Genomic DNA, 13,197 nt, shown 5'->3' on the forward strand with positions numbered 1-13,197 from the left:
TATGGTATTCTAAACTTATGGGACCATCATCATATATGTGGTCCATTGTTGACCCAAACGTTGTTATGCAGCACATGACTGTACTTAAAAGAAAAAAATGAATCATGTCTCCCCATGTGATTCCTAGCAGTCTCTTGGCATCACTATCAGTCGGCCCTGCTGGGTGGTCTCTGCTGGTGCTGTGCCCTTGCTCACCTGTGCCTGTTTCTTGCCCTTCTTTCTTTCAGAAGTTCCCTGCTGGGAAAAGTGTTAAGGACTGATGTGAATGGAGCAGGCTCAGATGGCAAGCGGTACCATATCCCCCTGGACAATCCCTTTGTTTCTGAGCCAGGGGCCCACCCTGCCATCTATGCCTATGGGATCAGAAACATGTGGCGCTGTGCCGTGGACCGAGGGGACCCCATCATGCACCAGGGCCGAGGCCGGATATTCTGTGGGGATGTGGGTCAGAACAGGTTTGAGGAAGTTGACCTTATTGTTAAGGGCGGGAACTATGGCGGGAGAGCAAAGGAAGGGTTTGAATGTTATGACAAGAAACTTTGCCTCAATGCCTGTTTGGGTAAGTAAGAAGCTCTCTGGGTGATTTCTTGAATGAGTTGGGAGGATTGGAGGTGGAGGTGGGGGAATAAAACCTGGGAGTGTGCTGCCCTGCAGGTCGTTTAAATAATGCTTTGTGTCCTGTGGGACATGCTTCTCCAAGTGGTCCTCCAGCCACCAGCACCAGAGACACCTTGGCAGTCCTTGTTAGAAAGTAGATTCCTAGGCTGTACCTCAGACCTAATTAATTTGAATCTTGGGTGGATTGTGGGAATGGGATTGATCTAGGAATCTATTTTATAAATGTTACCCTTATGATTTTTAGGCATACTATTTTGACAACCACTGGCAGAGCCAAATTGGTGGCTGTATCCTTTTATTTATTTCCCAGTCGGGACAGCCTAGTGAAATGACATTCCACATGCAGCCAAGTAAGAGTACAATCCCTGAACATCAATAAACAAGGTGTGCTTTGGAAACTCTACCTGGCTCAAAATTCCAATGTTCTGACTTAACGTTATTTAGTCTTTTTTGTCCTCTAAGTTATAAAGCAGTCTTACAGACCCTCACAATATTTTCCGTATCCTTAAACCCGAGTATCTGCCATATCAACCTAGGGGGAAAACTTAGGTGTCTGGGTTTCTAGGTCACTGCCTCATGGAATGGGGGAGTTTTGGGCTTCCTCTCTGCCTGCAGACAGTAGTCAAGTGGGAAGTTCGCAAATATTGTGTCTGGTCTAGTGGGAAAAATAAACATGATTCACTTGGCCGCCTGTTCTGCTGAAGACCAAGGGATGAAGTGTTTTACCCCAAATCAGGTGACTGCATTAAAAAGCCCTCTTCTCCCTCCTTGAAGCTCCCAATTTTGGCCATCACACTCACTCTCCTAACTTATTCCTGGACAGATGACGTTTTGCCCATCTATGCCTATGGCCGTGCAGTGGGGAAGTCGGTCACTGGAGGTTATGTCTACCGTGGGTGTGAATCCCCGAACCTCGATGGCCTCTACATCTTTGGGGACTTCATGAGTGGGTAAGGAAGTGTTGATGTCTCCTCTCTCTTTTTTATTTTAATATTTGTATTGAAGTATAACTTACATATAGTGAAATATAATCTCTGACGAGCACAGTTGGATAAAGTTTTACAAACGTGTACACTTGTATTACCACCAACCGTATCAAGATGCAGAACATTTCCATCACCCTGGGAGGTTCCTTTTGCCTATTGCCTGTCAATACCAATATCATGGCTTTCTCTCCCCTCTCCTCTGCCAACATGCACAGGCATACACACGCACCAGCCAGAGATGGCCACTCTTACCACAGATTAGTTTTGCTTCTGGAACTTCATGTATAAATGGAATCATGTACTCTTTGTGTGCCTGGCTTTTTAAATTCAATAATGTCTCTAAGATTCATTAATATTTTTGCATGTATCAATAGTTTGTCTTTTTCATTGCTTTGTAATATTCAATTGTATGAATATACCATGGTTTATTCATCTATTCTTCCTGTTACTGATGGATACTTTGGCTGTTTCCTTTCTGGGGATATTGTGAATACAACTACTACAGTGTTTTGTAGTTTTCTGTGTAGAGGTCTTGTACATCTAAGCATTTCATTGTGTTTGATGCTACAGTCAATGTTATTTTGTTAAATCACAGTTTCTGATTGTTAATTCATAGCATATACACATTTTTTCATATTGAGCTTATATCTGGCAACTTGCTGAACTCCTTATTTGTTCTGGTAGCTTTTTTTTGTAGATTCTATTGGATTTTCTATGTAAAAGATAATTTTGTCTGTGAATATGAACACTTTTAATTTTTTTTCTCTGAATTGGAAGGCTTTTATTTTTTTTTTAACTGGACAATTGCTCCAGTTTAATTCTTCAGTACAGTGTTGACTAGAAATGGGGAAACTGGCTAATTTTCACCATCACATTGGTGTCATTTCTATTATTATTATTTTAGTATTTATACAAACTATAATAACATCATTTATCTTATTCTAGATATTGTAGTTTCTGTCTGTTTTTAATCAGACTGGTTAGAGGTTAATCAATTTTATTCATCTTCTCTGAGAACTCGCTTTTGAGTTTATTGGGTTTTTTCCTACTATTTTTCTGTTTTCTATTTCATTGCTTTCTGCTCTTTTCCCTTCCTTCTGCTTGCTTAGGGCTTAATTTGCTCTTCTACTTCTAGTTTCTCAAGATGGAAGCTGAGGTCATTGATCTGAGACCTGCCGTGTTTTCTAATATGTATGTTTAGTGCTGTAAATTTCTGCTCAAGTGCTGCTTGAACAGCATCCTGTAATTTTGATATATTGTTTTCATTTTTATTCAGTTAAAAATATTTTCTAATTTCCCTTGTGATTTCTTTGTCCCATGAGTTATTTCAAAGGGTGTTATATAGTTTCCAAATATCTGAATATTTTCCAGAGATCTTTCTTCTTCTTCTTCTTTTTTTTTTTTTTTTTTGACTGGTAGTGGGATCGCCACCCTTGGCTTGGTACTGTCTGCACCACGCTAAGCCAGTGAGCGCACCGGCCTTTCCTATATAGGATCCGAACCCGCGGCCTCGGCGCTACCAGAGCTGCACTCTCACGAGTGAGCCACGGGGCCGGCCCACAAGAGATCTTTTTGCTATTTATTTCTGATTTAGATTTCTTGTGGTCACAGAACATGATTTAGGAGATTATCCTGGATTTTCTAGGTGGGTCCTAAATATGGTCACAAGTGTGTTTAGGAGAAGAAGACAGAGGAAGAAGAGATAGAAGTGGTATGACGATGGAAACAGGGAGGAAAGGTGATACGATGTGGGGTTATGAGTCGAGGCATGTGCACAGTCTCTAGAAGCTGGAAAAGGGAAGGAAATGGATCCTCTGGAGCCTCTGGAGGGAGCACAATCCTGCCAACAGCTTGCTTTTGCCTCAGTGAAAACCATTTCAGAGTTCTGTCCTCCAAAATTATAAGAGAATAAATATGTGTTGTTGTAAGCAACCAAGTTGTGGTAATTTATTACAGTGGCAGTAAGAAACTCATATGTTACCATTTCTAATGCTCTTCATTCTTTTGTATAGTTGCATATTTCATTCTGATATCTTTTTTTTCTGTCTGAAGAACTTCCTTTAACATTTCTTTTCTAATGGTTCTACTTGTGAATTCTTTCTGTTTTTGCAGCCTTTATTTTTGAAAGATATTTTCACTGCATATGTTGACATGTTTTTTCTTTAATTCTTTAAGGAGGTTGCCCCACTATTTTCTCGCTTGCATCATTTCCAATGAGAAATCTGCTGTCATCCTTATATTTGTTCCTCCATATATAATGTATCGTTTTTTTCTCTGGCTGCTTTTAAGGTTTTTCTCTTTATGACTGGTTTTGTGCAATTTCATAAACTAAACTTGGTTTAATTTTCTTCATATTTTTGGTGCTTGAATTTTGTTGTAATTATTGGATCTGTGAGTTTATAGCTTTTATCAAATATTGAGAAAGTTTTGCCATTATTTCTTCAAATATTATTTTTCTGTTTCCTCACCCCATTTCTCTCCTCTCATTTGGAAACTTTAATCACATGTATATTAGGCTGCTCATAGTCGTCCCACAGCTCATTTTTTCTTTGTGTTTCATTTGGGATAGTTTCTATTGCTATGTCTTCAGTTCATGAATCTTTTCTTCTGTAGTGTCTAACCAGCCATTAATTTTCTTCTATAATGTCTAACCAGCCATTAATTCCATCCAGTGAGGTTTTTATTTCAATCTCAGACACTGAATTTTTCACTTCTAGAAACTTGATTTGGGTCTTTTAAAATATCTTCCATGTCTCCAATATAGTAACAATCTCTCTTTTAATGTTCTTGTCTGCTAATTTTAATATCTGTATCAGTTCTGTGTCAGTTTTGATTGATTTTACTCTTTGTTGTGGGTTGTATTTTCCTCCTTCTTTGCTTATCTGGTAATTTTTGATTGGATGCAAGAAATTCTTTATTTAATTTTGTACATTCTGGATATTTTTGTATTCCTGTAAATATTTTTGAATTTTGTTCTGGGACATAGTTAAGTTAGTTGGGAAATGACTTTCAGGTCTTGCTGTTAACATTTGTTAAGCAAGACCAAAGTGTTGCTTTTCCTAGAACTACCTCACTACTGAGGCAAGACTTCCTGAGAACTCTACCAATATCCTGTGAATTATACTTTCAGAATTCCTGACCCTAAGTGCCAGGAACTTTTCCTTCTAATTAGTTCCCTTGCTTTAGGTAGTTTCCTCACATGTACCTGATGTTAAGTATACTGATGAATACTTGAGGGGGACCCTTTACAGATCTCTGGAGTTCATTCTCTGTACAGTTTTCTTCTCTCCAATATGAGTCCTGCAAACTCTTATTGCATTGGTGTCTACCTGGACTCTCGGCAATATCTTCCCAACTGAAAGAGTCTGCTGGGCATTGTCTGTGTTTTCCCTCCTTGTGCTGGAAACTCTCAGGGTAGTAAGCTGGAACAATTGTAGGGCTCACCTTCTTTGTTTCCCATCTCCCAAGGAACACACGCCTACGTGGCCTGATCTCCAGTGTCTTTTAACCCACTGCCATTTTGCGCAGGTTTTTGACTATTTAAGGTGTGTGGGGGTGTGTAAATCTGGTCCTGTTATGCCATCTTAGTGAGAAAGGATGTTTATATTTTCATGCTGCAATTTTTGGTTACAGAGATGGGGTAGAGTTACTTACTAATTGGTCAGTTCCTTCATCATCACTTGTTAGGTATTTGGGATTTCTTTGTCCTCTATGTTTTTCTTTCCCCCAGAATGCCCACCCCCTATATCACTTGGTTGATATGCAGTGATTCTTAATTGAGGCATAGACATCAGAATCACCTTGGTTTGGGTATTTCTGGTTCCATAAAAGTTTTTGGGTGATTCTAATGAGCTCTCTGGGTTTACTGAACTTCCTTTCCTTGTCTTCTAAAAATCTGCGTTTAGTTCAGATAGATGGCAGAGGGTTGTAAAGCATGTGCCTGCTACTATATACAGTCATAATAATAAGCAGTAGTTTTTGAGCCCTTACTGTGTGTCAGGCATATTGGTGAGATCTTTATGTATATTATCTTATTTAACTTTCACAACTCTACCCTATGGTAAATTCAATTATCACTTTCCATTTTACAGTTGAAGAAACTGAAGCTTAGAGATGTTGGACAACTACCGAAAGTTTACACGCTCATAAAAATAAGATTAGTCTTTTACAGTGGTGCAACCTTCACAGGGCACCAAACACCTTTAATAATAGAAAATGGGTTTCCCACCTATGGCAAATGGGTGACTGCGGTATCTCTGAAGCAGCTTTTTTGGTTCTTGGGGGAGGTGAGCTATTGATCTCTTTATGGGAGACCTGGTCCTAGTAGTCAAGCATTACCTGATTCTTGGTGGGAAAATAACCTGCAGAGTGGAAATATGGATTCCTAAAGTATAAGGTTTTATTTTTCATCTAGTCAACTTATGGCTTTGCAGGAAGATAGGAAAACCAAGAAATGGAAGAAACAGGATGTTTGCCTAGGCAGCACCAAACTCTGTGCCTTTCCGGGCTAATCAGTACTTACAGCAAATTCATCATCTCCTTTGCTGAAGACGAAGCAGGTACAAATTTGTACGGTTATTTGATGTCTGCTTTCTGGAACTTCATCATAGGCATTGACTGAACATTGGTTTAAACAGTAATTGCCCCTTCTACTATTATCACTATCATTTTGTCGTCTTTTATAATGTACTAGATACTGTTCTAAGCACTTCACATGTCTTGTCCCATTTAGTAATCACAACACCCCCGTGATGCAATTATTATGCTCATTTCACCAGTGAAGAAACAGACTGACTATGCCAACCTACCCCTCCTTATTTGAGCCACACGACCATCATGAAGGGCAAATCATGGTCTATGCTTTTGTCCTTTTAACCCTTTGACTATAAAGAAGGTTCATGTGCTCCCCACCACCCCCAACATTTATTCCAAACTGCAGTTATAGGAACATGGACATCCTGCTGGTGTTCTCTGGGACAGGGAACTTCTAGTAATCAGCTCTCTGGCTGGGTGGGGCTCTCTCCTGTCAGGAGTTTGTGAGCAAGGGAGAATTTCTTACCTGAGAAATCTGAGAAAAGGGCAGACAGCCAGGTAAGATGTTACTCAACAGACTGGGCATGTGTTAAGGTACCAGCACAGCAAGGCACGTGCACGCATATGCATGTGAGAAGGAGGGACTCAGCTGCAGTACGTTTCCAAAAATTTTGCAATCAGAAAACTAATTTTTAATTTTAGCTTTACATTAGTTTCATTTTGAAAAATAAAATTTTCAAATTTTAGATGAAATTTTTTAAAAAAATTTCTTTTACGTGAGTACAGTGATCTCAAGTATTTGGCACTGGATCTAGCCATGGTTAGAGGCAAAGAAGAGAAGAAAATGATTTCTCAGGGTTCCTTCCAGACCTAGGATTCTCTATAAATATAAACCTAAGTACATGGTTTGTTTCCACTCTGAGCTGTGGGATGGCTGTACAGCACCCTTACTTGAGTAGGATTTAAGGAGGTCCAGTCTGCTCCTGGACCCTTTCCTCTTAGCTAGTTGATGATTAGATAGTTTGAAATGAACATTTTTTAGGAGCAGAGGGTATTTTGGAAAATTCAAGCATTTTTAATAGAAAAAAGTCTATGTGAGTTCCAAACTGGAAGTCCAAACGTATAAGAAAAGGAGAAAAACCACTGGCTGGAAGGATGATGCTTAGTGGAAAGTGGATGATGTGGATATTACAGGCCCTGGTGGGGCCTCTCCCCTGCTGGACTCCCTCCCCCAAGTGTGAGGGCTCCTGGAAGGTGGCCTGGAGGCAGGTCTGCCAAGGTGGCCATCTTCTATGGCTTGCTCCTCTGCAGAAGACCATAGGAACCCTGACTTTGGTGGTTTGGTTTTTGTGCCTATCAGTGTTTTGCAGGAGAAAACAGGCAGTTTTTGAAAACCAGTCAGTACATCTGGCAAACAAAACTAGCGTCCTTGGCTGAATTTGGAAATCTTACTTTTAATATATTGCCTTGCCTGCTACCTTTCTCATCTAACCCAGGAACTGCAGATGGTATCATATTATCCTAGTAATTTTATCTTGTTTTATGCATATTATAAGGCTATGCATTGATATATATTTTCAGGCCATGTGTTTATTAGAGCATAATAACTTCTAGAGCTATAAAATACATGTATTCATTCAACAAAATATTTCTTCCATAAAGATATATTATTTACTAGTGTAAACAATACAAAAGTGAACTGTTATCCAGACCTATCTTTCAGGATGCTTACTATGTAGTCAGCATGGGCAGAGAGAAAAGTATATCATCATGGCCATAGGCGGGCACAGTATATAACAGATGAGCAAGAAAGGGCTGAGGGAGTTCAGCAAGGGCAGTCTAGCTAGAACAGAGACTCAAAGGGTGTGTAGGAGTTGACCATGCAGGGAGAGAGCGCATTGGAAACCATCGTGGAGAACCTTGAACAGACACTTCTCTATATTATCTGTAGTCTTAATTACATAGTCAGCTCCAGCTCTTCTGGAATGAAATGTTTTACACCCTACCTTGAATTAGAGAAGAACTGAATAAATTATCTTCAGCCTTGAAATTACTGCCTCCACATTAAATTGTTTGAAATATAGTTAGTAGTTAGATTAAACCTTATTACAGTCTAAGGCAAAAAAGTTTGTTGGTAAGGGGAAAGAAATATAAGCAGTATCATTTCAACTAAAAGTTCTAGACAATTAGGTTATGAAACTGATTCACCTAAAGGTAGAAAAAGTTAATGTTTACTCTGGAAAAAATAGTTTATCATAAAAGGAGGAATCTATTGTTGACTTTGAAAGTTCGATAAGCGGTCACTTTTTTTTTTTTTTTAAGATGACTAGTAAGGGGATCTTAACCCTTGACTTGGTATTGTCAGCACGACACTCTCCCAAGTGAGCTAACTGGCTGTCCTTATATAGGGATCTGAACCCGTTGCCTTGGTGTTATCAGCCTTGGTGTTATCACACTCTCCCAAGTGAGCCATGGGCTGGCCGTAGCAATCACCATTTGAGTGTCAAAAAATAGCCATAATCAATGTAAAAAAGACAAAAGTCTACTACCATCCTTAATATTGAAGAAAATTTTAATTTGTGACAACAAAGACAACAATACATTAGAAACTTGGGCAAAAGACATGAACAGACAGTGTGCATATACACATACACCAAGATGTACAAATAGCCCTTAAAAACATAAAAAGATGCTCGACTTTGCTCATAATCAAAGACATGCAAATTAAAACTACTGTTGCTGAGGCTGTGAGGAGACAGCTACTCATTAATTACTGGTGGGAATAGAAAATGGTACAGTCCTTTCGGAGGGGGATTCGGGAGTATCTAACAACAACAAAAATATGCATTTTCCCTTGGCCAAGCAATCCTACTCCTATGAATTTATTTTGAGGATACACCTCCATAATATGGAAAAACACTTGCATATACACCAGGTTCTCTATTGAGGATTTTTTTGTAATAGTAAAATTTTAGAAATAACTGCCATTAGCTGAATAAACTATGATGCATAGAGTACTATAGAAAATAACTAGGAAAATCTTCATGAACTGATGAGTGATTTTTCAGAATATATTGTTAAACTAGCAAAATATATCAAGGCAATTCATATTAGCATATCAAGCAGAAAAATCTCATGATCTTCTCCATAGATGCAGAAACTTTTCAATTAAATTCTAAATCCATTTTTGATTTTAAGAAATTTTTAGCAGACCGAGAACAGAACATTCTTAATCTGATAAAAGGTAGCTTACATGACACTGAGACCCAAAATCATATTTATTGGTAACATTGAAAGCTTTCCTTTTCAGATCAGGAAGAAAACAAGGGTGCTTACTATTACTGCTTTCATCAACATTGTTTTGGAAGTTCTAGCCAGTGCACTAGGCATGAAGAAATAAAATATAAAAAGAAATAATATTTAAGAAATAAAAGAAATATAATAATATAAAAGAAATAAAATATAAAAATCGGGGGAAAACCCTTCTTTTTATTTGCAGATGTTATGAATATGTATGTAGAACATGCAAAAGAACCTATAGACAAATTATTACTATTAATAAGAGAGTATGGTTCCTGGATATAAAATTTGTACATAAGAATTGATTCTGTTTCTGTAAACAAGCAACAATTGTTCAGAAAATGAAATATTATTTATAATAGTGTCATAAAATATCATGTACCTTATAATAAATCCAAGAAAAGAAATGTAAGACTTTTGTAATGAAAATAATAAAACTTTATTGAGGGAAATTAAGAAGACTTTAAAAAATAAAGAAATATAAACCAATTCATGGATTGGGAGAAGTACTTTGTAAAGATGTGACTGTTTTTAAAATTGATCAAAACTTCACTGCAATTCCAACAGGTTTAATGTTTTTGTTTTTTTAAACAAGAACTTTATAAGGGGTTTCTGTAATTGACAGAGAAATGTGAAGAGCCAAAAGTAGTTGTCTCTTGAAGACTAATACCAAGGGGGAAGAACTTGCTTTACCAAATGTCAACACTTTTTATAAAGCTGTAGCCATTAAGACCCTGTGGTAGCGGTACAGGGGTAAGACACAGTCCAGTGAGACGTAATGGAGGACCCGGAAACAGACCTTCTCTTGATTTATGATTGAGGTCAGTGAGGGGATGACAGTCTTTCTAATAAGTGGTGTTGGGACAATTGAATATCCATGTGGAATAGATTGAAATTGGGCTCCTACCACACACCACAGATAAAGATTAAATCTAGGTGAAGTATGGAGTTAACTGTTAATGGCAAAACAGTAAAGTTCTTATAAGTTAAGAAAATACCTTTGTGACTTTGGAGTGGGGAAGGATTTCTTGAATAGGACACAAAAAGCACTGACTGTAAAGGTAGAGATTAAGAAATTTAACTCTACTAACATTAAGAACTTATCACAATCAGAAGACACAATTAACAGAGAAAAGGCCCTCTGAACATGTAAAACTAATGTTCGGTATTAGAAGTCAGCAATCGTTTTTGTCTTTTGGGAGAGACTGACTTGGGTGTGGGGTATAAGGAGGCTATAGGATGTCGGTAATGTCTGTCCTGGATCTGGTACTAGTTACAAAGTTGTGTTCACTTTGTGAAAATGCAGTAAGCAACACTTATATGTCATATTTTGATGCAAAGTATTTTTAAAAGGAAACCACTAAAGATATTTGTAAAATGTATATCTAACAAAATGCTTATATCAAAATGTTAGAGACCTCCTACAACTCAAAAAGGAATAAGATGGACATTCCAATAGAAAAATGGGCAAACTAATTGAACAGACACTTCAGAAAAGAGGAAATCCAAATGCTCAATCTGATATGAAAATGTGCTCGACCTCATTAATTTTGGGAGAAATGCAGATTAAACCTAGGCCAACATTTCTCTACACCTAAATTGGCTAAAATGAAGAATCTGGCAAGTGAGAGTGCTGCTGCCCTTGTGCTAGGAGTGGAAATTGGTACAAAGCACATTGGAAAACAGTTTGTCATTACATAGTAGGGAAACAGGTCACATACTGTGTGATTGAGTAATCCCTCTGTTTCGGAAATATGTGCTTATGCGCACCAGGATATGTTCTCAGGAGTGTTTATATAGCAGCATTAACAATATCCAAAAACCTGAAGCAACTCAAATGTCCGTCATTGGAAGAAAGGATACGTCAGCTGTGGAATATATACCACGAAGTACTACATAATAAGAGAAATGAACAAATTGCAGGTACTGGCAACAACTTGGATAAATCTGAAGTTCAAAAGCAGGCAAAACTGTTATTATATAGTTACGATATAGGATGCTTTTTAGTAGTTATTTAAAAAGCTGGACAGTGGGGAGGGATTCAGAAGGGGCATTGGGCGGAGGGGAGATAGAAGGTTCTCCTGGGGTAATGTTTTATTTTTGACCTGAGTGGTGGTCACATAGATGCTCACTTTCCAGTTTTTTCATTAAACTGAATACTTGTTTTATTTGCTTTTCTGAACATGTGTTAGATTTCACAATTAAAAACATTAAAAAGAAAAGGCTAGACAGTGAGTATAGTAAAATACCTTTTATTTTTAATATAAGGAAACTTTGATTATTGAAAATGTATTGTTGGGTGGGGGGAGAAGACAGAATAACCACAAAAATTCCTTTAAGTATTTAAGTCAAGTGAACAGATACGACGTGGGGGTGAGGGAGGTGGGGAGGAGGAAAAGAGGAACAGGTAAAGGGGCATGAAAATGAACTACAATGTATTTGGAGAAGTAAAATTTTTTTTAAAAAGTGCTCTAACCAACTGAGCTAACAAGCCAAAGAAAAAAAGAAAATGTATTGAAATGTAGCGAAAGATTTGTTGAGACCCATTCCATATGAAAAAGTCATGTTGTGATTTTACTTTTCAGATGGTGTTGACACTGCTTTTGAGTGTTTCATTTTGGTTTTCTACTTTTTGTACTTACAACTTTTTGTTGGCCAAAGATTCTCTTGCATAGGTATTGTCAGTTAAGACTCTTGAGTTTCTACAGTAATGGAAAACAAAGAATATGGAAATTTGAAACTCACAGATATTCTTTAGTGTTGAAAAACCAAGTTCAATCTCTGTATCCAACAATTCTCTTAGCCACATCTTACACACAGAACAGAGCAAAAACTTTGATTTTGAACCTTATTTCTGCTTGGAGCAATGCTAACTTTCTAAGGCAACTTTTCAGAAAGTCTTTTGGGAAGAGACCCCTTTGAAAATCTGATAAAAGTATGGACTTTTTTTTGCAGGAAAATTAAGAAAAAATGGATACACCCACATATTTAATAAAATTCCAAAGTTGTATCTTAACTCTCTGAAGCTCATTCCATAGATTCCATTAAAAGCCCCTATTCTAGGGACACATTCATTTGTAATAAGTCAGTCAAAAGGAGACAGCATAAAAGGTCTTATGCCATGTACTGTGTATATTTAGAATTGTCATCCCTGGCCCATTCAGACCTGTGCATGAAGTGGTGGAATGAAGCCTCAATCTTTCCCATTTCTACATTTTCTGTGTTGTCTTCATACTTATTTAAATTAGAAAGTCAAAACCATAACACATTTTTAAACCAGTATTATTTTTTTACAGCTTTATTGAGGTTGAATTTTCATGTCATATGGTTAACCTACTGCAAGTGTGCAATTCAATATTTGATAAAGTTATAGAGTTGTGCACCTGTCACCATAGTCTAATTTTATAAATTTTCCATTGCCTCCCAAAATTCCCTGAAACTTGCTTGCAGTCAATCAAATATACATTTTTAATGTAGTTTTTCGTTTTAAAAGTTTAATTAGTATATGGAAAACATATCAAACATACATTTTAAATGAGCAACACATGAGCGAAATGCAGTGTCAGAACCTGGCCTATGTTTAGACTAGTGTAATAACCCTAGTCATACCGCTCAATGTTTGCTTTTTAAAATAAATAACTACAATTAAGTTGGTTTAGCCCTTGCACTCGAGATATCTAGTCTTTACTTTCAATTGTCTGTTACGTCAATTCTGTTGTTAGATGGACATTAATAAAAACTGAGAGCTTGAAAGAATTCT

The 13,197-nt window shown here is 37.4% G+C and overlaps 1 protein-coding gene across 1 annotated transcript in view; it reads left to right on the forward strand.

Annotated features, from left to right (window-relative positions):
* The window catches only part of LOC134390168 (HHIP-like protein 2), a 125,506-nt gene extending 119,281 nt beyond the window's left edge, over positions 1 to 6,225 (forward strand). Inside the window, 4 exon segments of the mRNA XM_063113436.1 lie at positions 228 to 559; positions 1,442 to 1,568; positions 6,019 to 6,110; positions 6,113 to 6,225. Of these exon segments, the coding sequence (XP_062969506.1) occupies positions 228 to 559; positions 1,442 to 1,568; positions 6,019 to 6,110; positions 6,113 to 6,225 (664 nt within the window).
* The last annotated feature ends 6,972 nt before the right edge of the window (positions 6,226 to 13,197 follow it).

This window comes from Cynocephalus volans, chromosome 11 (genome assembly GCF_027409185.1).
Source record: "Cynocephalus volans isolate mCynVol1 chromosome 11, mCynVol1.pri, whole genome shotgun sequence".
Classification (NCBI taxonomy): Eukaryota; Metazoa; Chordata; class Mammalia; order Dermoptera; family Cynocephalidae; genus Cynocephalus; species Cynocephalus volans.